Here is a 25,167-nt window from a genome sequence, read left to right as displayed (position 1 = left end):
AAGTCAACAGGTGAGCCAACGTTGGGCAGCAAGAGACTACCAGAGGCTCTGCTGCTTTCGGGCCTCAGGGAATCATGTCAGTTACAAAATATTTCAGAGTCGCCAAAGGGGTCTCTGTGTGCTACAAAGGCTCACATGGCGGGGGGCGGGGGGGGGGCGTTTTATCTAAAGCCCTGCAGGCTTCCCACCAATGCCTCCTCTCACAGTCCACTGCAGGATTAAGAAAATGGCCTTTGCCTTTAGAGAGACTGAGGGGTCAAATTCTCATTCCAGGCCCAAAGTAGTCCTACCTGTGAATAGGTTACACCTAGGGGCGCCTGGGTGGCGCAGTTGGTTAAGCGTCCGACTTCAGCCGGGTCACGATCTTGCGGTCTGTGAGTTCGAGCCCCGCGTCGGGCTCTGGGCTGATGGCTCAGAGCCTGGAGCCTGTTTCTGATTCTGTGTCTCCCTCTCTCTCTGCCCCTCCCCCGTTCATGCTCTGTCTCTCTCTGTCCCAAAAATAAATAAACGTTGAAAAAAAAAAATAGGTTACACCTAGAGATGCCAGGTTGAACAAATAAAAATCCTGCTTTATTTATTTATCTGGCAACCCTAGCCTCATTCCCCTCCTCTGAGTCTCTGATTTTTATCTGTCAGTTTTCTAATCTTCCCTCCCAAGGCAGGTGCTATTAGGATTAAGATAACACAGGCTCTGCACTGGGGTGATGCCGGCCCAGGGTCAGGCTTATTAAACAGCAACCCTTATTAATGAAGCTCCACCCAGTGTCCTGGGCCCTGGTTCTAGGAACCTCAGGCAAAGCTGGAATTAACTAGCCCTTCCACTAAGGCTGGAGGGAGAAGAAGCAGTTCATCCATCATGTGCCTGATCTGGGAAAGGTGTGACCATGCCATGAAAGTCACCTCAAGTCTTATTTTGAGAATTAGAAGAGTGGGACACAAGGGACATAGAGCTCCCAGATATACGTGTGGTTTTCATAAGGTGTGTGCCTATCTTTTGTGACAGCTTTACGTTAGATACATAAACAGAACTGTTTGGTGGATTTGTGGCCACCTGGTTGAGCCATAGCAGAGGGGGCTGATTTGTGGCTCTGGGTGGGACACCAGTGGTGTCTGGGCAAGGACTGACTGACCAGCCAGGAGGGATGTGGTAAAGGGGCCAGGTCGCCGCAGCACCTCCCACCTTGAGCCACTGTCCGTCCATCCTAGTCATGGTTACCTGGGCTGTGACACTCTCACCTGTGTCAATGGCCACGTAGACATGCTCAGGGTCGTGCATAAGGTCGCACAGAGCCATGAGGGCTTTCTGCCTCGTCAGCAGGTCCTCTGACTGCAGCTCCTCATTCAGCTTGGGCAGGGCCCGACAGCCATAGGCAATGGCAGCCTGGGTGGGGTTGATGTCAGGGGGCAGGTACATGGAGATCCGGGCATGGGCCATCTTTCCACGCCTGCAGAGGGCAACTCTCTAGCTTCCAAAACAAAGCTCTGCAGAAACCACTGATTAAGAGAATCCAAAAAGTTGTTGTTACTACTACTGTGATTTATTTTTTTTTTTAATTTTTTTTTTCAACGCTTATTTATTTTTTTGGGGACAGAGAGAGACAGAGCATGAACAGGGGAGGGGCAGAGAGAGAGGGAGACACAGAATCGGAAACAGGCTTCAGGCTCTGAGCCATCAGCCCAGAGCCTGACGCGGGGCTCGAACTCACGGACCGTGAGATCGTGACCTGGCTGAAGTCGGACGCTTAACTGACTGCACCACCCAGGTGCCCCAACTACTACTGTGATTTAGAAGCTACTTCTCATTTGATTCTCAAAACTGTAAGGGCAGCCAGGGGGGATATTTTTGCTTCCATTTTACAGATGAGCAAACTGAGGCTGAGAACAATGAAGGAATCTGCTCAAGGTCACAGTAAAGGTAAATAGTAGCCCACATTGCAAACTCCAGGGTTCTCCCACCCATAATGACAGAGGAAACCACCAGTACTTTATAGGCTGGGGCCTGTAAAGGCACCAAAGACACAAAACAAACCAAAAAAGCAAACATTAATATGGTCACCATGTGTAGTAGTCATCTTCTGCCAGCAATATCTAGTATCTAACTCAACTACTCCAGAAGGAGGGGACTTGCGTTATCCCAATTTTACAAAGGAAGTAGTTGAGGCTTAAGGTTGGGAGTTTGCTTCAGGTCACGGAACTGATAAGGCCAGTAGCCAATGTTCAAATCCAGGTCTACCTCATTCATCCATCAGGGACCCATATCCAGATGCTCCTGACACATCCACAAAAAAGGAATTAAGGTTAAAGTGTGATTTATTTTTATTACACACATACATAATTTGAGCAACTATAATCAGTGTGGCTAGTACAGCTGACCCCTCAACAACACAGGTTTGAACTTCACGGGTCCACTTACACGTGGATTTTTTATAATACAGTACTTTTTTACATAATACACTTTTGCATAAATACTTTTTTATATAAATAATGTATTTCCCTCCCTTATGCTTTCTTTTTTTTTTTTTTTTTTTTAGTTCATTTATTTTGAAAGAGAGTGAGCACGCACCTGCGCACACAAGTTGGGGAGAGGCAGAGAGAGGGGAAGAGAGAGAGAATTCCAAGCAGGCTCCTCATTGTCAGTGTGGAGCCCAAAACGGGTCAGGAACTCACCAACCGTGAGATTATGACCGGAGCTGAGATTGGTAAAGCATCCGACTGAGCTATCCAGGTGCCCCTATGCTTTTCTTTTTTAAAAAATGTTTATTTACTTTGAGAGCGAGAGAGAGGGGGAGAGAGAGAATCCCAAGCAGGCTCCGCACTGTAGAGCCCAACATGAGGCTCAATCTCATGAACTATGAGATCATGACCTGAGCAGAAATCAAGAGTCGGATGCTTAACCAAATTAGCCACCCAGGCACCCCCCCTTACGCTTTTCTTAATAACATTTCCTTTCCTCCGGCTTCCTTTATTGTAAGAATATAATATATAATAAATATAACATACATGTTAATTGACTGTTTATGTTATTGCTAAGGCTTCTGGTCAACAGTAGGCATACTAGTAGTTAAGGAGGGAGTCAGAAGTTATACATGGGTTTTTGACTGTGAGGAAAGGGTAGCGTTGGCACTCCTAACCCCTAGGTAGTTCAAAGGTTCAACTGTAGTTAAGAACAGACTCCAGACTTAGGCCATAGGTGGCCCTTGACAAGTTACTTCTGTCTGTGTCTTTCTACAGCTGCAGAAGAGAGGTGATAATAGCACCTCCCTCCCTCCCTACTGGAGTTGTCATATGAACGGCTACTCGTGGGCCTGGCACACCAGGCTCGGGATATGTCCTCTGGGGTTACTATTATAGTGGTGGTGGTTACTGCGATTAGTCGCAGTGACAGTTAACTCCAGTAGGAATGGTCAACTCCCGTAAAAGAGATGAGCCAGACTCTGATTCTGGGTACCAAACCACAGGGAAAGAGGGGAAGGGGCCTAGATGGAAGGAACGTGGCCATTTCTGGACTCCCCCGGCAAGGAACAATGGGTGCTGGGGGCCTGCCCTCCTCTAAGGAGCATGGGTTAGCGAGTCCAGTCAGGTGAGAGAACCTTGGGATAAGAGGACATGAGCCCAATGTGAACCCTACTGGATGGGTCTGGGGACCCCCTGTTCCCTTTGGCGGCCGCTGGCTCACCTGCCTCAGCGCGTGGTCCCGGAAGCGCACGCCGTTGCCAGGCGACCAGGTTGCCAAGCTACCCCCGTGGCGTCCTCAGTGCCCGCCGCGCAGGCGCGAACGGCTCCGGGCTGGGACAAGCTGTGAAATGCGGATAAGGATACTTTACAGGGTTACTGTGAAGAACAAAGGCAGCTCAGTTTTGTTCATGGTACAAAAAGGAAGGGAAGGGAAAGGAAGCGATTGTACGCTCTGAATTGAGCATTGCATGCCTTTAATCCTCAGAGCAAACTCCAGTTCACAGACAGAAACTTCGGAGAGGTTCAGTACCTTCCTTCAAACCACACAGGCCTGATCCCGGGACCGTCTAGCCCTGGCCCATGTTCCTTATCTACTTGCTGACTACCTGGTAATGACACAGATAGGCTCCTGAAGTGGATGCAACACATTGCTGGCTGGAGTAATTGTTCTTGAAAGCAAGCCAGACCCAGCCATCACCTGCATAAAACTCTCCTGTGGCTCCCCACTGGTCTCAGGATAGATTCCAAACTCCTAGCCTGCCGCTTTAAGGCCCGGGGTCATGGGCCTCCTTCAGTCATGCTGGATTCTAATTCCCCAAATGGTCAATTCTTTTCTGCAGCCTGAGCTACTTGTAACACTGACCACCTCTTTGTCCTTCGGGACACAGCTTGGTATACACTTCCTCCATTAAGCCTATCCTCTCCCCAATTCCAAATTAGTAAATGTTCCCACAGCTTAATTATCCCATTGGCAAACTTTCTCCTCTAATTCTCTACTTATTTCTGTTTCCTCCTGCAGACTCCAACTTCCCTGAGGGTGGAGACCATGTCAATCCTGTTTACTTGTCTTTCCAGTGCCAGGAATATACTAGAAGGCTTTCAGTAAATGTAGAATAAATGAATGGTTAATGGGTTTGAATCAAGATTTATAATCCACAAAGCACCTTCACCATCTTGTGTGATCCTCACCACGAACCCTTGAAGTACAGGGTCAGGTCCATTTGATAGCTGGGTAAACTGAGGCATAGGAGGAGGTAGAGCAACTCACATAAGTCCACCCCCTAAGCCTGAGTCTTCAGCACTGAAATTTAACAAAGGCACCAAGCATCAGCCTCCAGCACATTTAGCTTTGAAATGAAGATAACTAACCAGGACCTAATCTGTTGTGGCCAAGGATCCCATATGGTGATGTGGAGATCTGCCCCCTACTGCTGTCCTTCCAAGGACCTAATCATAAAAGATCTCTCTAAGCCAGAGCCTCTTAGCTTTTTTAGAAGGTGGTGTAGAGAGCACTGGGCTAGGAGTTCAGAAAATCTGGGTTCCAATTATAGTTCTAACTCACTAGGCAAATTCTTTTGATTTTTTGAGCTTAAGATTCCTTATCTGTGAAATCAGGAAGCTAAATCAAGTAGATTCTCAAAACTGGGTACCCTAGGCCTCTCAGAATCTGGTTACAGAGTCTTTTTTTTTTTTTTTAAGAGTTTTTTTTGCTAATGTTCATTTATTTTTGAGAGAGAGAGAGAGACAGAGTGTGAGCAGGGGAGGGGCAGAGAGAGAGAGAGAGACACACACACACAGAATCTGAAGTAGGCTCCAGGCTCTGAGCTGTCAGCACAGAGCCCCACATGGGGCTTGGACTCACGAACTATGAGATCATGACCTGAGCCCAAGTTGGACACACAACCGACTGAGCCACCCAGGCGGCCCTGGAGTCTTTTTTGTTTTTTTTTTAATTATCCTTGTATTTTATTATTTTTCAATCTCTTTTTTGTTATGTTCTTAAAGATACACATAACATTACACTATATATATGTTAATTTATGAAGCATAAAAATGTAACAACGATCTATGAATTCACCACCAGACATTATCAATGCCTGCATCCTCTTTCCCTATCACATACCCCATCCTCCTCTCCAAAGCTAACTACTCTCTCATTTTGTGATTACACAGTCTTACAAGTGCCTCTGGAGGCCATCTAGCCCACATGCCTCACTCTTCATAACAGAAATTAGCTTACAGGAGCTCAGTGACTCAGGTCAGCTTATAAACAGCCATTAATTACAGAAATTAATTATAAAATGAGCTCCAGAAGCCAGCCATATGATATTCAGGCATCATTAGATTCAGAACTATGCAGATTAAGGTCAATAAATGGTAGGCCACTGCAGGGGGCTGGACTCCAATTAAATGCCAATGCTACAGCAAGAGTTCTTATGCCCTGATTGCAGAGAGGAGGTGTCTGGGGGAAAGACTTGAAGGAGGGAAGCACACCAAAATAATCAAGGCTGACTTTGCAGGGCCAGAGATGGGGGATCTTATTTATTCTCTGTGTCCCAAATTGTTTATTTTCATTTGAGTTATTTATTGAATAGGCAATATATGCACATGGAAAATCTAGAGAGTATGAAAGTAAAATGTCTCCCTCCTTTCTCAACCCCCAGCCAACTGGTTGTCTTCACTTGTAACAACCACTGGTAGCTTTCCAGAGCTCAGCTAAACTTATACAAGTAAATATGATTCAAACAGTGTTCTCCACCTTTTTTTTTTTTTAATTTAATATTCATTTACTCACTTAACACTCACTAAATGTCTGCTCTGTCCAGGCACACTGTTTAGCCAATGCAATACATGGATGAAATAAACAAACACCCCTGCTCTCACTGCTGCCAGTGGAGGGAGATAGGCAATCAACATAAACAATAAATTATATAATATGTTAGAAAATGGTAAGTGCTTGGGGGAAACAGAGCAGAATTAAGGGGTTGGGAGAATGCTGCCACTGTAAATAGGCTGCTTTGGGGAGGCCTCATCTAGAGGTGTTATCTGAGCAAACTTGAAGAAGCTGAAGAAGGGGAGCAATGTGAATATCCAGGGAAAGAGCATTCCAGACCTAGGGAACAGCCAGTGTGCAAATACCCCAGTGCCTGGTGCATTGCAGGAACAGCAACAAGGCCAGTGGAGCCTGTGTGGGATGGGGGGTTGGGGAGTAAACAGTAGAAGATAAGAGAGGAGGGTCTCCTGGGTGACTCAGTTGGTTGAGCATCTGACTCTTGATTTCAGCCCAGGTCATGATCCCAGGGTCATGGGATCAAGCCTCACATTGGGCTCCGAGTGGCACCTGCTTAAAATTCTCTCTCTCTCTCCCTCTGCCTCTCTCCCCGATGTGCTCTCTCTCTCTCTAAAATTAAAAAAAAAAATTAATAAAAATTATCTTATTAAAAAAATTTTTAACATCTATTCATTTTTGAGAGACAGAGAGAGACAAAGCATGAGCAGGTGAGGGGCATAGAGAGAGGGAGGCACAGAATCCCAAGTAGGCTCCAGGCTCTGAGCTGTCAGCACAGAGCCCCACATGGGGCTCCAACCCATGAACCATGAGATCATGACCTGAACTGAAGTCGGTGGCTTAACTGACTGAGCCACCCAGGTGTGCCTAAAATAAAATAAATTAAAGAAGTTGAAGAAGAAGAAGAAGAAGAAGAAGAAGAAGAAGAAGAAGGAGGAGGAGAAGAAGAAGAAAAGAGAGGAAATAAGGCCAGAGCAAATTACGTGAAGCCTCTTGGACCATTGTAAAGACTTTATTACTCTGAAGAGATGAGGAGGCATTGGAAGATTATCATGATCTGATCTGTTTTAACAGGAGGATCCCTGGGGTTGCTGAACTGGGAATAGGTCAGAGGCAAGGGTGAAGGCAAGGCGACCAGCTGCAGGGAGAGAAGATGATGGCTGGGACATGGGCAATACTAGTGGAAGTGGAAGAGAGTAAGAGGATACTGGACAAATTTTCAGGGTAGAACCTACTGGATGTACCGATAAGTCAGATATGGGTTGTGAGAACAAGAAGTCAAGGGATCTTGGAGATCCCTTCATACCAATATATAAAGAAAAACAAAAAATTTAGATAACCATAAAAATCATATTTAATATTCTGAAAATAAATATTTAAATACTTCACATAATCTCTATCCGTTCCTTTGAGCCACCACCTATCTCACGGAGGCGGGTGCGCGAGTCTCTCCACGCTCAGCCCCACCCCTAGGGCCTCGGCCCCGCCCCTGAACCCGCCCTGCCGCCCTCCCACAGCCTGCTTGCCAGTTCCGGCCCTTGTTACCAAGGTGATCGCGGGCGCCTGTGCGGTGTCCTGGAGGGTTCCGCCGTTCCCCCAAGAGGCTGCGGTTGCTACGGTGACCGACTGCGCTATCTGCGTGTGGGACTCTTTCCGCTGTGAGCCCCGCCCAGACCCCGTCCCCGACGCCCTGGATTCGTCAGAAGCCGGCGGGTCTCGCGTGGTGCTTGTTGCCATGGTGATCGCTGCCCGGGGCCCAGCCTGACCTGGTCACCAAGCTTCTGGAGCCTTCGCAACCTCCGTAGGTGAGTCCGCCATACCCTTGCCCCAACCTTGTTCGCCCCCGTATGGGCTTGTCCCGGAGGCCCTATTTGGGAGGGCTCCGCGTCCCCGCCCACCTCTCACCGAGGTAACCTTAAAGCCGAGGCCTGCAGCCCCGAGGCCTCATTCCCTGAGCGCCCACCTCGGGCCAGGCCCGTGTTGGTCCTGAAGGACAGTCAGACCAGATCCGGGAGGACGATAGGCCTGGTTAAGGCCTCGGCCAAGGCCACCCTCGTGGGGAAAGGGGGAAGACAGAAGATGCAGGACTGTTGAATAGGCCTGAGGGGCCAGGCGCTGGGCATGGTGAGTGGGTACAGGGAAACGCCTGTGGGCTGAAACCTAAGCGCCCCCCCCGCCCCCCGACCCAAACCTTAATCCCTTAGAGACTAGGAGCAAGGGACCACCCCTCCCCACCCCAGTTCCACTTCCTCCATCTGGGCTATGATGCACAGCTCAGCGTTTGTGCAATGCCTCACTCGCACCCCAGTGATAAGTTCAGAGAGCAGCCTCTCCTCTCCTGGTTGGATACCTGGCAGAAGGAGACCCAGGTCTTCCTGACTCCCAGGCAGGACTAGGAAAGCCTGGTCCCCTCCACCCCCACCCCAACCATACTGTCTGCAGATGGAAAGAGATGACCTCTGGCCGGTATCCCTGACTGAGAAGGAGGCCAGGATCAATGTTTAAAGCTGCTGAGAAGTTAAACATAAACTTGAGGCTGAGTCCCCAGGGTTTTGCACAGCTCCCTAACTCTCCCCTGGTTGGGTCCACAGGACATCCTGGAAGGATGAGGTCCTCCCTGACGCCTTTGGGGCCACCTGTGAGCCGGGACCGCATCATCACCAGCTTCCCTAAGGTAGAGAGTCATTAGGCCAGCCCTTTATGTGTGTTTCATGTCCAAATCCACATTTCCCCACCTGCATTCATCACTGGAAACAAAGCACAGGAGCCTAGGAGGTCAGTCCCTCACTAACAGACCCTGGGAACTTACCAGAGTTTAGAGAAGCGGGGGGATTTGGTGTTGACTCTCCCAAAGTGGACCAGCAAGTTAAGGGTGACACCAGGAGAAAGGGTGGCATGGAGGTTAAAGGCACAGACTTTGCTGTCAGACAGTCCTGGGTGTGAATCCTGACTCTGTCATTTGACTGTGTGACTGTGGGCACGTCACTCAACCTCTCAGCTGCTGATACATAAGGATAACTCCTCTCACACTGGGTGCCTGGCTCTTGGCAAATGGGAGCTCCCTTACCCGTGTTGTGGGTATTTCTGCCTTTCTCATTATTACTACTGTTATCAAAATAGTATTCTAGTTTCCTGAAACCAAATCCGGGGGTGTCCCTCTTTACAATTCGGCTTGGTTCCTGCTGAAAACCCACAGCTCTCTGCCATGTGTATTAAAATCCAGTATTAATTAATTGCATCAGGGGATGCAAATCAGTACAACCCCTATAGGGGGCAGTGAGACAGTATTTCCCACCTTTGTGCTGCCCCTGCCTTCTGATCCAGCCATTCAAGGCCAGGCATTGAAGCAATTTGTAAAACAGGTCAGACAAAATGTAAATGTCCTCCAGAGGGGGCTGCTTCAACAGCAAAATGCTACTTCCTAACAGACGTGAGGAAGAATGAGGCTTCCTTCCCTTCAGGAGCTGATGTGCAGTAATGGCTAAAGTCAATTAAGTAAAATGCAAGGAAGGGAACAGTGTGTAGTGTACTTCCATGGGTGGAAAAAGGAGAGGGGAGAAAACAAATGTATGTGTTTGTACATGCCAAAAATACCTCTGGAAGGACACATGAGATGCTGCTGTCAGTGGTTGCCTCCATGTGACTTGGGACAGGCATGGAGGGAAAAATCCTCTCTGTAGAGTGACCTCTTTTCTTGAGTTCTGTGCCCAGACTGGTAAGGAGGAAGGAGCTGGCTGTAGGACTTTGGGTAATTTGGGTCTGCAACCATATCTTCTCACCTTTTCTTCCTCTACACACCCACAGAGAAAGCTGTGGTGCCTCAGATCTGTGGACAATTCCCCCAGAATTTTCCATCTCAACAGGAGCCCAGGCAATAGCTTCCCTAGAAAGCTTGACAGTGGTAACCAGGGATGATGGACACAGATGTTTCATGAGGCAAAAGGAAGGGAAGTGTGATGGGCACAAAACAGTTCAGGGACAGAGGACCCCGTTTACAGAGAAGATCAACAAGGTTCAGAGAGGTAGGGAGAGCTGCCTGGCATCACACAGCTGGGTGTGGCAGAGCCAGGACTTGATGTGGGTCTGACTCCAGAGCTCCAACCTTCCCCTACCCTGGGGCATCCATCGTGTTTTCACAGAGGGTAATATTCTCCCCACTCCCATCTGTGGCATTTCATCTTGTATCCCAGGGCCACACCATTTCACACCTGAGAAATTCATGGTCAGTAACTTCTGTTACTCTGTGCCTCAGTTTCCCTGTATCCAAAATCAGCCCACGCTTCCTGCCCAGTCTTCCTTATTACATTTCTTCAGTGCATCCAAAATGGTGGGATTCCTCTAATGACCACTTTGGCCAGGCTGGCCCCTGTTTTGAAGCCGACATGGAAGTCGACAAGAAAAAGCAGCCAGCTTTCTCCTAAAGTAGCTGACACTGTTCCACATGAATGTGGGCCACGGGGCTAAGCTGTTCACCTGCATTACCCCTTTGATCCTTCAACGACCATATGAAGAGCTGCTGTTATGAGTATCCCCACTTTACAGATGAGGAAACGGGCCTACTGAGATGTTGTGACTTACCCTTTTGTAAAGCTCCTTCCACTGTCCCTGCTTCCTCTGTCCCACATGGAGCTGTGGGGGCACATGGGCCAGGGAAGAGCCCATCTCAGTGCCTGGGAACGCAGAAGAAATACTAGGGCTAAGGGAGGAGGTGGAGCTCTTGTCATAGGGGAGCTGTGGGTCCAAGCAGTGCCCCTCTGAAGGACACAGAGGGCGGCCCAGGGGACTACTGCCATATCATAGCAGAGAACACCAACAGCTTCCAACGATGCCCTTCTCCCTGTGTCCTTACCACACTCCATCCTTAGCCTCCGCCAATCTGAGAGTAAAACATAACAGTCACCTTCAGCTTGTTTAATATCGTCTTTTCCAATTATAAAACAAAAGTGCACTCAACATGTGTCATGACCTCTTAATAGCTGTGAACATTTGCTGAGCGCTTAATATGTGCCAGGCTGGGTCTGCCCTGATGGCTTTACAACATTATTTCATTCTATGCCTCCAGGCTTCTGAGGTCAGATGGAGAAATTAAAGTTCAGAGACATTAGACAGCTGTCTGGGATCACACAGTAGCTAAGAGTGGACACAGGTCCTCCTCTTCCTGTTTAAGAGAGATCGTACTCTTAAACCATAGCCCAGTTTTGCCTTCCAAGAAATGTGGAAGATGAAAAGAGCCCTCCAGGACATTTCCCATGTGAACATATGCATATTTTTAAAGAAAAATGGCACCCAAGATCTGTAGAAAGTATGGAAGGACCTTGGAGGCTAAAAGGGCCCTCATAGCCCACCCCTCATCTCACCCTGAGGGGCCCCGAGAGGACAGAGATCTGCCAAATGCCCACAGCAAAGGCACAGCTGCCCCAGGCTAGACCCAGCTCTCCAAGTCACTACCTGGGTCCTTTGGTCTGGCCTGGCCTCTGCTGTTGCTCCTCAGGACTCACAAGACCCTGGAGCCTCAGGGCCACTGATGGGATAGAAGACAGATGTGACAGAGGGATCAGAGAAAGCTAATGAAGCTGGAGCTTCGAGGCTGGGGCAGGAGAGAATGCTGGGAAACAAGTCACCACCTCGCTGCCCTGCTTGGTGATGGAGCCGTGGCTTCACAGGGTACAGTGCCCACCTGTTTGTCTTTCTCCAGTGGTACACCCCTGATGCCTGCCTGCAGCTCAAGGAGCACTTTCACGGGCAGGTCAGCAGCACCTGCCAGAGCAGGAACACGGGGACCGTCGGGTGAGTGACCCCACATGCCAGGGGGTGCAGGATGTGTGAAGAGGTGGCAAGACGGAATGAATGCATGGATAAATGTATGAACGAACAAATGAAACACAGAGATGACACCTGTGCAGCCCAGTACAGGCCTGGAGCTGATGGGGATTTTGATCTGGCTTTGCTTGACCCACCTCTGCCATAGAGAACGGCTTTCCCTTTTCTCAGTAAGTCGCGCCATGACTTTTCAGCCTGAGGTCTCTCTCCATGTATGTCTGCTTGCTCTGTCTGGAATGTCTTTCCTACTCTTTCAGCTCACAGTCTAGTGTCAGGGGAGTCCCCCATCACCCCTGCTCCCCAGCCTGGGCTGGGTGGGGTGCCCCTCCTGTGTGCTTCTGGGTCCCAAGGACTTAGCTTACAGAATTCCGAGTTTGCCTATCTGGATTCCTCACGAGACCTAGCCTGTGAGGGCATGGGCCATGTCTGTCCTGTTCCCTCCTCGGCAGCACTTGGTACCACCTCATTCTTGTAGCGCCTGGCACTGCCTCGTTCCTGCCTTGGCAACAGCCAGCTCTGCCAGCACAGGGAGTTAGCAGTTACTCCTCTTGACACACAGGGACCAGGGCCTGCTTCTGCCTCTCTTCCTGAGGAGCTCACAGTCTGCTCAGGCAGTACGCTGAGCTCACAGGTGTCACACGGTGTAGTGAGGTGGCAGCGGACACCCAGCACTGAAGTTCCCAAGGTGGCACAAGGTGAGGCTTCACTCAGGTCAGAATAGCCAAAGCAGCCATGGTCATGGGCTGAGAGCATTGGCCACCAGTTAGGACGTACTGGTACCTTATAAGTTGCTTCACGCAGATGACCTCTCTGACCCTTAACAACAGCTCTGGGATGTGCAGAAACTGAGGCACAGTGGGTACCCCCACAGTACCTCAGCAGTACCTTTACTCCTTCATCTGGGAAGTGGAGTCAGGGCCGCCCTGCTCCAGAACTAAAAGCCAGCTGGGAGCAGAGAAGACACAGCCTCTGCACTCTCAGACATGACCAGGGGAGCTGCACCTGGTCACCAGGTGACACAAGTGCCTTCTCGCGGTCTGCCGGCAGAGGGAGTGCCTGGTCAGATGTTTTCCCATTGAGCTCCTGTGGCGCGAGCTGCAGAAACTTAAAGTATCACCAGGAGTCCCAGGCATGCTGCCGTAGGGAGTGCAGGACACGCACAGGGTGAGGCTGTGGCTGTTCTCAGTGAGCAGGGTCCCCGGGGAGCCCAAGAACTTCAGAGCCGGTTGGCCTCAAGCCACAGCCTGGTGCTGTGTCCTGGTCCGACTCCTGTCCACTCCTCACCTCTTGGGGCCTGCCTGGACCTTGCAAATACCTCCAAGGCAGTTGGTGGCCATGGTGTCCTGGTCAAGGAGCACCTGCTTGCAAAGAGCAAGAGCCCGTGCAGCCCCAGGGGTGGGTATGAGCACGCAGGGGCTCTCTTCCCCCCTGCCTGTATTCCCTGCACATGGGTGTTATGTCTGCATCAGTGGCTCCCGGTTCCTTACTGCACCCCCAGCTTGTAAATCACACCACCTAGGACTCCTCCCTCCACCCCGTCAGCCCAAGACTCAGCTTCTCATCATGCCCAATTCTTATCCTCATGACAGAGCTTGGCCCAGTGGCACAAGGGTATGGCCCCAGAAACAGCAGAGTCCCCAGAACAAATGCAGACCCTCCTGCCCTCCCCTTTGAATACCAGGGATGGGGCTAGACTCCCAGAGTGTCTCAGCAGGTGGCCTGTCCCCTGTCAAGGATTGAGGGGTGGTTCGTGAGTGGGGAGCTCAGGGAAGGAAGGGCCCATATGTGTGAAGATGCTCTGTGGCCAAGCTTGAGAGCAACACACCCATATCCCTCACAGGCTCAGACTCTCCAAGGTGGTTGTCGTTGGCGATCTCTACGTGGGCAAGACCAGCCTCATCCACAGGTATGCCTGCCGCCACACCTCCCAGCACCGGTTGTCACACTTTTGCCTGGGAGGCCCATATAACTTTGTCGTAGTCAAAACTGCTTGGCTGATGGGAACCATGTCTCCAGAGGGGGTACAGGGAACCAGGGAGTGGCAGGTCAGGAGGAGGAGGAGGGCGCAGCATCCCAGGAGCCTGGCATTCATGACACCATACCCTGGGACCACGGGCTCATACCTCATTGGCCCTGACCTGCAGTGTTTGCCTTCCAGGCTGCTGCTCCACCCCCACAAAGCTCTTGTTGGCAGCTCCATCCATCTAGGGTCTATCCCTGTGGACCATCATCTCCTTATATTCCCTACAGGGTGAATTTTTCGTTGCCTGCAGACTTTGGCTGTCGTGAGCAAAGCTTCCACACACAGCCTCTCTGATGACTCCCTCAACTCCCGCAGGTTTTGCAAGAATATTTTTGACCGTGACTACAAGGCCACCATCGGGGTAGACTTTGAAATCGAGCGCTTTGAGATTGCTGGGATTCCCTATAGCCTCCAAATGTAAGTCGCCATCATGCCACAGCATTTCCTGTGTGGCTCATGGGTGGGCTTTGCGGAGGAGACCCTTGGGGAAAGCCTTGGTAAGCTCCTTGTTGACTGTGCCCTGTGGTGCCCAGTGAGGACCTGTGTGGACAAACAGGAACAGTTATGTGAAACTGGACTTCTCCAGTTCCCCGAGGCCCTGTATACTCCCTCAGTCCCCATGGGTGTCTCACATTGGTCATCTGACCTGGGAAAGGCCTCACAGACCAATGAGCCTACTCACCCTCATTCTCTCTTAATGCCCACCCCTCAGGTTCTGGCTCCGGGTCCAGGTCTGCCTGGCCCCTGGTGATCCCAGTCACCTCAGGCCTGTGAGCATCTGTTCTCATCTGGAAAATGGAGCCAAAAGGCACCTAGTCCATGTGCCTTCCTCAGGCCTGATGTACCACCCCCACCCCCTGCCCTCGCTCTGCTCCATCTCCCTCTGTCTGTCTGCTTCCCTGCCAGACCCCATGTCTCTGCCTCTCAGTGACCCACTGGCTTCAGCCTCTCCCTCCAGTTTCCCTCAGAACAGCCCAGAGTCTTTTCCCCAGCCTCACACTTTCCCACTAGAGCTCTGGACCTTACCTTCCTTCTCCTCTGGCACCTGGAGGATACTGCAGGCCTCTCTGTGTCACCAGCCCTACCCTCTCCTGTGTGGCTTCCTCCCCGCTTCCAGGCTGCCCTGCATGGCACATTCTATGCTCTCTGCCCAGCTGCTCCTATACCTCCTCTTGCCTACTGCCTCTGTCCTGGTCCCCTTCTCTTTTCTGTCTCCCTGGGGTTCACCCCTGCTCCTCTGGTTTCATTTCTCCATCCTCTATGTCCTGCTTGGGCTTAGCCAGGGAATCTATGGTCATCAAGATGGAGGTCACCCTCTCATAGACCTCAGCTCCTAACTCTGTCATGATAATGTCTGCTTCCCTGAGGACAGCCCCAGTGCTGTCCTAGTGATACAGGTGGCACTGCTGAATCTTGCACAAGGGAGAGTACAGGGCCAGACCAGAGCAGAAGAGGCTGTGAAAATGCAGGGCTGTGAGATCAAGGGGCTCTGGAGCCAGGAGAGCTGAGGAGCACAGAGCTGATGGGGCAGCCTAGGTGGAGCCGTGCAGAGAATGGCCTGTGCTGGGCTTCCCATTGTGGCCACTGGCCACATCTAACTAGAACAGATACTGTCCTGGCTTGGCTTCTTATTGTCCTACATTGAAGCCACTGCTAGCTATCCATCTGGCCCCACCTCCAGGCCACCCTCCAGCTTCCCATCCAGAGTCATCTTCAGAAATGAAAGACAATATGAATGAATTAATGAAAGAATAGAGTCAAAATGTTCTGCGTCATGCTGAATCACATGAAAACATTTCAGACTTTTGAGGTCTTATTCATGGCTTGTCTACTTTTCCATTTGCTGAAGAGTTAAATTCTGATCTATTTATTTTTTTTTTTAACATTTATTTATTTTTGAGAGACAGAGTGAGACAGAGCATGAGCAGGAGAGGGGCAGACAGGGACACACACACACAGAATCCGAAGCAGGCTTCAGGCTCTGAGCTGTCAGCACAGAGCCTAGTGCAGGGCTTGAACCCACAAACTGTGAGATCATGACCCGAGCCGAAGTCGGATGCTCAACCGACTGAGCCACCCAGGCACCCCAATCTATTATTTTTAAAAGGGAATGGATTTTCAGGTTTAGGCCTGCATATTGATCACCTGCCTGGTTCTAAACCAGAGCAAGTAGATCTCAGCATGGGTGTCCCCGTCTCCTATAGTGTGCTCATGGCAGACATCATTAATCGATTGTTGCATTCTTTTCCATAAAGTCAGGGCTGTGCCCCTCCAGAGAGCCAGAGCTCAGAGTCACCCAGGAGATGCAAACCATGTCCCTGTTATATACTCCCACCCACCCCCAACCCAGTAACCTGAGCATACCCTCTGCTGCAGTACAGAATGTTGAAGCCATGGCCCAGCCACACATGAGCAAGGGCAGATCCATAGCTGGCAGCCTAGCCTGGAGCCCCATTCCCATTCACAGGGCCTCCCCTGCAGGTGGATTTCCACATCTTCAGAGCAAGCATATCAGGGAACATACTCTCTTTTTTAATGGCATCATCCAAAGGGGCTAAGCTACAACTCCATTTATCCAGGCAGTAGAACTACTTGGGCCATGCCCCCTCCTCCATTGGCATGGTGAATCTAGCCAGGAAGCTCCCCCATGGGGCACCTTAGGAAGAGATCATGAGGAATTGGTGGGCGGGGACTACTGGCTGGTAGCTGGGACGGGCCCTCAGGCCTGCCCACCCACAGCCCCACTAGCCTGCTGGCTCAGACCACTGCAATTGCTTAATCTGCCACCTCTCTGTTTCCCTTTCTGTCTCTGCCACCACACAGCTGGGACACAGCAGGGCAGGAGAAGTTCAAGTGCATTGCATCTGCCTACTACCGGGGTGCCCAGGGTGAGCATCTGGGTGATGGCAATGGTGGGGCCCTCAACCACGTACAGCAGGAGGCTCCCACTGGGCTTATAACAAGAAGTCCAGGTCCTCCACGCAGACACCAAATCTGTCCTCCGAGAACCACTGAGAAAATTCCTGGCCAGTCCTCTGGGATGAAGAAACTGCCTTCCAGCCAGTCCGGCCTGTGGTTGGCCTCCGCAGTCACATCCTTCAGGGACCCTGTGCTGGTGGCTGCTCCCTGTGAGTCTCAGCCAGTTTCAGCTCAGAAGGATGCTCAGAGAGGGAGATGCATGTCTAGAAACCCCCTAAAAAGAAAAGAAGAGCATAGTCGACTCCTGGAGGAGGTGCAGGGAGGCTAGGCTGGAGGGGAGGAGTGGCAGGGCCACAGGAGGACTGCACCTGCGGATGGGGGGTAGTGGGGGTGGCCCGGGCACTGGGCAGGCCTCCCAGGCAGTAGGCAGCAGCATAAGCTTCCCACTCCAACCCCAGCTTCCCAGGAAAAAGGGGTTTCAATGGGAGACATGAGAACCGCTCACAGGCTCCAGAACCAGGTTCAAGTTTTGAGGCACAATTATGTCTACTCAGTACTGGTGTAAAGAAATTACAAGTTTCCATTTGAGATTTGAGAAAAGCAGAAACAGGAAACAAACCATGAGCACTTTGGCTGTGGGTTGGAGTTCCTGCACTGGCACGTCTTCTCAGGGGCATGACACACCCTGAGGATGAGGTGTGAGGCACCGGGACACCCCTGGGAAACTGCACCCTGGCCCACCACCATCAAGGCCCTCAGTATCCTCCTTCATTTCCATTCTTTTCTGCCTCAGGCGGCCTCCTACAACCTTCAGCCAAGGTGCAGAGGAAGGTTCTGCCCAGCCCCGCTCACTTCCCCAGGGCCACTCTGGAATGTCCTCCACATGGGCCTTCCCTCAGGACTCCCAACGGGCTCCTGGACACCCTGGACAAAACAGGTCCAGGGCGGAGCCATTGAGGAGAGGCACCTAGGGGGCAGCGGCTGCATCTCCCAATTTTCTGTCTTCCTTGCTCCTCAGAAATTGTTTTCCTAAAGCTGGTTGTTGCTAATTGTCCTCATAGCCATAGCTGCCATTGGTCAAAATCCCTGCATCAGGCCCTAGATCAAGAGCTTGTAAAATAGCTGTCCTTGTTTAATCCTCACGGCAACCCTGAGAGCCTGAGATATCATTCTCACCACTTCACAGATGGGGAAACTGAGGCTCTCAGCAGTTAAAACCCTCATCTGAGCTCCCTCAGCTGTAAGTGGCAGAAGAGAAGTTTGAACACAGGAGCCCATGAGCTCATCTTGCCTCCCTGGATAACCCCTGGGGCTGGACCTCTGGATATGGGTTGGAAAGGGTGGTGGGTAGGTAGGTCCCAAGGGGCCGCTATGACGTGTCTCTTCCCCAGCCCCCATAGTGGGGACCAGAGCCGACTGCCTGGGGGACCACTCTGGCAGTTGTGTGGGAGCCAGGCTCCTCTCTGGGTTTCTCCTGGGGAGCAGGGAGCTGCATGAAGGGAGCCCTTCCTGGTCACACCATGTTGGCCTCACCTGTTGCTGACCTGCTCTTGGCTTCTCCCTGTGTGTACAGTGATCATCACAGCCTTTGACCTCACTGATGTGCAGACTCTGGAGCACACCAGGCAAGTCTGGGACTCTGTGGCCCCTGTGGTCCTCTTGGGTTTGGGAACACCCACGAGCTTGCCCCCCATTGGTGGGTGCACATGACCAAGCTCACTTGTCAGAACTGACTGCCCACAGGCCACTTACTGTCCAATTTGCCAAATTATCCTTTAAAATTTGCATCCATCTGCTGAAGGCAGGGCCAGTTCAGGATACACGGGCAGCCCAGTCATACTGGGGCCAGCACTCACAAGGTCCTGCCTTTGCTTTTCTTTTTTTTTTATTTTTAATGCTTATTTATTTTGTGTGCATGGAGGAAGGGCAGAGAGAGAGGGAGACAGAGTTTCTGGAGTGGGCTCTGCACTGACAGCAGGGAGCCTGATGCGGGCTCCAACTCACAAACTATGAAAGCATGACCTGAGCTGAAGTCGGACGTTTAGTTGACTGAGCCCCACCAGGCGCCCTGAGCCTGCATTTGCTTTAATGCTCTGCTGTCACCATCTTGAAAGCTTTAATAATTGCTGGAGGAGGGGCCTCACATTTTCACTTTGCCCTGGGTCCTACAAATGACGTACATCCAGTCCTGTCTGAAGGGATAGTATTTGCTGTCTTGGGTAGAGATCAGTCAGGAGACCTGGTAACATGACCAATTCTGGGAGGCCATCTGCTTCTGCTGGGAATTGGGAATTGACCAAAGTCCTTTCACCTCACTTGGGCTTGGGGCATTCATATCCAGCTTCTCCCAAACCCCGTGAGGGAGGCTGGGGTGATTGTTTAAGTTGATGAAAGGACAGCTCTCACCCAAGCTGACACAGGGTGAGGGCACTGCCAGGGTCTTTACCTCCCCTGACAAGTGCTTTTGCATCCCCACCCACCTTCAGTCCAGCTGGTGGCAGGACCAGCGCCCCACTCAGCCAGCTGGATCTAGGTGCCCTCCCTGCAACTGGAGGCTCAATGCTCCCAGCTCTGGGGTGGACCCAGGTCTGCACCCTCCATTCCCTGGTCTTCTTCAGACGTCTCTAGGGAGACAGATGCCCTCCTCAGCCTGTCTTCCTTCTGTGCATTCCAGGCAGTGGCTGGAGGATGCGCTAAGGGAGAACGAGCCAGGCTCCTGCTTCGTGTTCCTCGTGGGAACCAAGAAGGACCTTCTGGTGAGCACGCCAGAGCTAGAGGCTTAGGATGGCACCCGGGAAAATGCATCCACTTTCAGCCTAAGCTTGGAGAATGGAGGGTGGTGCTGATATGCCTAGATGGGGATTTGGAGGCCAGGAGCTGAAAGTTAGGGGCACCTGAGTTCCCTGTTCCTGTTTTGTCTTGTCTGAGGGATCACTGGGGTCTCACCCCTGGGGATGTGTACCCCCACCCGTGCACTGAGGATGCCCATCCCAGGGTAACGTGGGGAGGGAGGAGGCCCAGTAGGAAGTGCCTCCCCACAGGGAGGGCCTGGAAAGCTGGGTCAGGAGGGCTGCTTCTCCCAGTCAGGGGCTGCATGTGAGCAGGCAGAAGTGGAGGCTGTGCGCCTGGCCAGCGAGATGCGGGCAGAGTACTGGTCGGTGTCAGCTAAGACAGGTGAGTTGCCACAGTGCGTGCAGAGCTTCCTTCTGTGTCTCTATGGAATGCTTGAGTCACAGCCAGCTGTGCTGGTGATGATGCAGGGCCTTCCATTGCTTGAGAGGAGTCTCCCATCCCTAAAGGCAGACTAGGAGCCCTCCCCCATGGGCAACAGGAATAGCGACACCTGGCCCTATGCTTGTGTTCTGTAATGCAACCCCCTCCCTCCTTGAGTCAGATCCATTTTATCCCTGTGGGTCATGTCCAGGGTCATAGGGAGGAAGTAGCAGGGCTGGGATTGGAATATAGCCCTCACCTGTAACCACTGTACCATTCTGCCCACCCCCCACCTGAGGTAGCCGGGTAAGAGGTACCTCCTGGCACATAGAAGGGTCCACTAACTGGGGGCTCCCACCCCTTCCCCGGGTGTCATCGTGAAAGACACTGCAACATTGCTCATGGCCCCCTGGCCCTCATCCACATCCCACCCATCTGTCCTCCAGCCACACTGGGCCCCAGCCACAGTGAGCCCTCGGTCCCTGTGCCACCTTCACCCATGAGCCACTGTTTACTTCAGCCCTGGCAAGATGCCTAACATCTCTCAGCCTCAGTGTCCTCATCTGAGAAATGGGTGATGCTTTCTATCTCATCTTATTTTTACTGTAAAAACATGTTGTCTTAAATTATAAAAGCCATGTGTATTCATGGTGGAAAAGTTAGAAAATGCAGAGAAGCAAAGGACACACTTTAAAAACACAGGTTGTTGCCAGGGATGAAATGAAATAACATGCAGTTATTGCATGGCTCATAGAAGGCCCCAGCAGCTCTGGGGACTCAGGCATTATGCCTTGTAGTCCTTGCCCTGGGTGAGGGGCTGCGGTAAACATCTGGCCAGGGACTTGGTGAGGTAATGGCGGGATAGGCACCACGGGTGGAAGCACAACTTCCAGCCTGACACAGATAAGAGTGTGGCAATGGCCATGCCCAGTTCCCTCTGCCCCTTCCTGACAACATCCACCGTGCCTATGAGAACCCACCCTCTTAGAGTAATAGCACATTCGTTGAGAATTCTCCTATGGGCCAAGCAGGATTGCCCTGAGCAGTTGTATAGGTTGTTAGCTGCACAAGGGTCATGTGCATGTCAGGAGTTGGAATCTAGCCCTGTGCCCAGGTGGGTGGCCTCCTCCACCTGGAGGAGGATGCACAAAGGCTCCGTGTGGAAGTTGACAGAACATTAATCTTTACAACTGCTTACTGGACAGGTGCTCAAAAGTGACAAGAGAGCAGACACCCTCTGATCTCCACACATCCCAGTGCCTGGCCCACAGGAGATGTTCAGTGGCGAATAATTGGAAGAGTAGATGCTGGGAAACCAAGCCTCAGATTTGAGGGAGCTGCCAGGGCAGGGGGCCCCAGAGCCCCCTGAGGTGGGAGGCCCGGCCAGCCCGCCCCATCCCTTGCACTGTGCCGCCTCAGGAAGCCCCACAGGCGGGCCACCCTGGCTCCCGCACCTGTTGGCTCACAAATTCGTCTGTGGGTGAGGGGAGAGGCGACAGGGTCAGGGCTGTCTCTTGGGCCCACAGGGGAGAATGTGAAGGCGTTCTTCAGCCGTGTAGCTGCCCTGGCATTCGAGCAGTCGGTTCTGCAGGACTTGGAGAGGAGGAGCAGTGCCCAGCTCCAGGTCGGCGACGGAGACCTCATCCGTGCGTACAGACAGCAGGGTGGGGACTGGGGAGCAGGCTTGCAGCCTAAAATCTATGTCCACCATCCCCCTGTCCCAAGAGCCCATTCCCTTAACTCGTCCCCCTGTGCTGTCCTCTCTGGCCTATCCTTTTTGCCATTACTCGGACCTCAGGCCCACAGCCTCCCTGACCCTGCCTGCCAGCTCAGACTCCCTCACTGGCTCTCCTTGCCCTTCCAGCAGCTTCTCATGAGCCAGGCTGGGCATCCCTGGCTGCATGGATGTGTCCGGGCTTTGGCTCTTCTAGTCTGTGTCTCTGCCCGTGCTGTTCCGCCACCTAGAATACATCCTAGGCCTCTCAGCCTGTGCCAGGTAATCAGGGCCTTGATTGAGAGGCCCAGGAGGTCAAGCTCAGCTGGCACCAGTGGAGTCACCAGAGGGTACCAGCGGCAGGGGAGGGAGGCTGCCCAGTGTCAGCTACAGGTGCTTAGCTGAGGCCATGTGACTTTTTCCAACCTTACAGGAATGGAGGAGAGTCCACCCGAGACCCAAGAGAGCAAGACATCCTCCAGCCTGGGTTGCTGTTAGCTGGGGCCTGCATCCGAAGCCTCTACTCCCTGCACATGCATGGACAGTGCCTTCCATGACCGTGGAGGGGTGATAGGAAGCCATCCGTGTCTGCCCATGCACCATGCTGAGCCCCAGAGCTCAGCCACTTGTCGTTAGCAGGTCAGGAGCCAGGAAAGACCTGCTCTGGCTGCCCAGGAGCCTCTCACTGCCCAGCTGTGGGTATACTGTGGTGATCATCTGGAAGGCCAGTCCCTCCTATAGATTCACCTGGCCTTGAGAGGCCTCAGGACTACAGATATGAGACACTTGTGCCCCACTATCTCTTACCCTCGGCACACATCAGCTGCCCATGTAGGCACTCTCCCAGCTTTCCTGGGTTGGCCTCAGAATCCTTCTCATCTAAGTGGTCCAGGCAAGCAGGACTTGTCAAAGTCAGCATATGAGGGAAAATCCACCTGTCATCCCTGCTTGGGACTTTTCTGTTCTCAACAGGACTTGAAGTTCTGGGCCTCGGAGCCCCAGGCTTCATCGTCCACTGTCCCTCTGCCACAGACTTATGGGATCCCTCAGCAGCCTTGCCCCTCTGGAGGAGGATGGACAAGATGGTCTCTCAGGCCCCTTTTGGCCAAGGGGTCATCTTTGGCTCGCCTTTGATCCCTGGGATCCTGTCCTATTGGTCAGTGGGTGACAATGTGCAGAATAGGCTATTCGTGCCCCTCTGGCCCACCTGGACAATGAGTTTCCCTAGCTGTGCTATGGGAAGAAGGCTTCCCAGCTGCCTCTGAGGTAAATTCCTACTACATCCAATGTGCATGGCACTGCCCTGCTGTTACCAGCAATGGTCACCCAGACACATCTGAGCTGGTGTCCACGGTTGCCCTGCCATCCCTCTCTCCCTCCGGCCTACACAGGAAGGGTCTGGAAAACAAGAAAATGCTGGGTGTGTGCCTCTCAGGACCTTTGTGGTGGCATGCACGTATCTTTCGAGGATATCAGAGGCCCTCCAGAGTCTAGCAAGCTCCTCACCTACACCACCCTGTCCTGCACATCCAGAACCAGAAGGAACAACCCAGGCACCCCTTCCCCAGCTCCTTCCCAGAGTGCCCGCTCTCTCTATACCCTCATCTTACTCTTCTGTGGGAGCTATTGACTACCCCCACCCACCCCACACTCCGCGGCCCTGGGTGGGTGCCTGCTCATCCCTGCCCACCCCATGCCACAAGCAGGTGGGCACATCTGGGCACTTCCCACCTGCTTCTCAGGTGAGCATTTTGCAAACAGCTGTTCTGGTCAGTGCCCCGAACAGTACCCCATACAGTGCCTGGCACACTGCAAGTGCCCAGTGGCGTTCATCGGCTGATAGCGACTGCCAAATGCTGGTTGGGGAAGAACCTGGCATCTTTTTTTCTGTTCATTCTCCCTTCACATTTTAGCTGTCTTTTTTTTTATAGCTATAAAATACTTCTTTATATAAATCACACAAAGGAATTACATACACACTTGTGATAAGCCAAAACAAGACACTACAAAGCTTTGTATATAGACTGAAAGTCCCTCTCCTGTCCCTGGAAGTAAGCATTGTTAATGGCTGTGGGAATCCTCCCAGACTATTCCTGGGCAGCACAACCATGGTTGTGGGGTTGTTTGTTTAACCAGAATGAGCTTCCACCACACATGCTGCCTGGCAGCCTGCATTCTTGTCAACCTGCAGGAGCCCTCTCCACACACCGAACCTACTTGTTCTTTAGCAGCTGCCGTTTTCCTTCCCGTGATGGACCAGAGTCCCAAGTGCCCTGCCCCCTGAGGGAGACATTTGGTTTGTGTCCATGTTTTAGCTTTTACCGAAGGTGCTTCAGTGACCATCTTATAGATGTAGCTTCGCACGCTCAGGATTCCCAAAGAGGACTTGCTGGCCCTTCTGTGGCGTGGATCCCCAGCTTGGTCCACTAGACACAATCTTGGGGGGCAGGCAGGTCACATTAGGACCAGGGCTGTGGCACACAACAGAAAGTGTCACGGGACGGAGGAGCCCGGTCACAGCGGGCTGGCGCTCTCCAATGGCTCCCTCCCCTCACTCCTTCAGGCCCCAGGGTTGGAGGGGGCGGCAACAATAATGGTGTCCTGTTGCTAGCTCCTGAGCTAGAACCAACCACAGTATGTTGTGTGTGCCCACTCTCTGTAAGTGGCCCTTTATTAAACTTTCCCCATGCTGTCCACTGTGTGCTCGGTTGTTTCCCACCAGTTGATTCAGAGTCTCCTCTGTCAGAATCACTTGACAAGCTGACAAAGACATTCTCTTCAAACAACTTAAGACTTGGCTGTAATTTCTGGGGCAGAAAGAGGACCATACACAAGTGGTTCAGAAATGGCTTGTCCCTCAGCCCCGTTTCCCTGCCAAGCAGCCTCAGCTTTGGGATGCTGTGTCCCTTACATGGGTCCCCCAGTCAGGTGGTCCCAGTGCCCTGTTGCCCAGGGTTGTGACCCCTAAAAGGGGTTTATTCGCATGTCCTCAACTGCACCCAGCCCTCCTCAGGGTCCCCAGCAGAGCCAGGAAATGAGCTAACCAATCCCTTCCTCTGTCACCCCCTGCTCCCTGAGTCTCCACAGTTTGGGTCAGCCTTCCCCCAGCCCTGCAGCCATGTGACGTGACAAAGCCTCCCCAGTGATTCAGAGTGGGGCACTTGCTCCCAACCTCCCTAATCTTGTGTCCTGGGCACCTGCTGGCCTCTCTCTTGCCCTGGCCCTGCTTTGGGC

General features: G+C 52.1%; 2 protein-coding genes and 1 long non-coding RNA gene across 8 annotated transcripts in view; 2 read left to right on the top strand and 1 right to left on the bottom strand.

Annotated features, from left to right (window-relative positions):
- RSPH14 (radial spoke head 14 homolog) overlaps window positions 1-3,777 on the bottom strand; it is an 80,310-nt gene extending 76,533 nt beyond the window's left edge. Inside the window, exons 1-2 of one of the 2 annotated variants that reach the window (XM_045457021.1) lie at window positions 3,677-3,777; window positions 1,237-1,494 (exon numbers count right to left, since the gene is read on the bottom strand). In XM_045457021.1, the coding sequence (XP_045312977.1) occupies window positions 1,237-1,435 (199 nt within the window). In that variant the 5' untranslated portion in view covers window positions 1,436-1,494; window positions 3,677-3,777. Of the gene's footprint in view, window positions 1-1,236; window positions 1,495-3,628 lie in introns of both variants that reach the window. The other variant, XM_045457022.1, reaches the window with a different exon arrangement.
- On the top strand, window positions 3,765-4,594 carry LOC123587340. The gene is made up of 2 exons (XR_006707252.1): window positions 3,765-3,866; window positions 3,941-4,594. It is a non-coding gene; the product is annotated as an uncharacterized LOC123587340 (long non-coding RNA).
- Window positions 4,595-7,785: 3,191 nt separating this feature from the next.
- On the top strand, window positions 7,786-24,625 carry RAB36 (RAB36, member RAS oncogene family). Of its 5 annotated transcripts, none has more exons than XM_045457552.1 (11): window positions 7,788-8,049; window positions 8,836-8,918; window positions 11,940-12,031; window positions 13,905-13,970; window positions 14,403-14,504; window positions 16,911-16,975; window positions 18,580-18,631; window positions 19,681-19,762; window positions 20,090-20,180; window positions 21,746-21,843; window positions 22,367-24,625. In XM_045457552.1, exons 2-11 carry the CDS (start codon window positions 8,850-8,852, stop codon window positions 22,502-22,504), a joined length of 855 nt encoding a protein of 284 aa, XP_045313508.1. In that variant the 5' UTR covers window positions 7,788-8,049; window positions 8,836-8,849; the 3' UTR covers window positions 22,505-24,625. The 5 variants fall into 5 exon arrangements, with proteins under 5 accessions (XP_045313511.1, XP_045313512.1, XP_045313508.1 ...); XM_045457553.1 differs by having other exon boundaries at window positions 21,746-21,883; XM_045457554.1 differs by having other exon boundaries at window positions 7,789-8,049; window positions 21,746-21,865.
- Window positions 24,626-25,167: the final 542 nt, after the last annotated feature.

Source organism: Leopardus geoffroyi, chromosome D3, assembly GCF_018350155.1.
Source record: "Leopardus geoffroyi isolate Oge1 chromosome D3, O.geoffroyi_Oge1_pat1.0, whole genome shotgun sequence".
Classification (NCBI taxonomy): domain Eukaryota; kingdom Metazoa; phylum Chordata; class Mammalia; order Carnivora; family Felidae; genus Leopardus; species Leopardus geoffroyi.
The sequence above is the reverse complement of the archived record's forward strand: the minus strand, read 5'-3'. Positions and strand labels throughout refer to the sequence as shown.

What these genes read in the sequence shown, in the direction of transcription:
- RAB36 (XM_045457552.1), top strand. Translation starts at nt 8,850, where the DNA reads ATGAGGTCCTCCCTGACGCCTTTGGGGCCACCTGTGAGCCGGGACCGC. An exon ending in AAGACCAGCCTCATCCACAG is followed by an intron (nt 13,971 to 14,402) that starts GTATGCCTGCCG and finishes CAACTCCCGCAG; the next exon opens with GTTTTGCAAGAATATTTTTG. An exon ending in ATTCCCTATAGCCTCCAAAT is followed by an intron (nt 14,505 to 16,910) that starts GTAAGTCGCCAT and finishes GCCACCACACAG; the next exon opens with CTGGGACACAGCAGGGCAGG.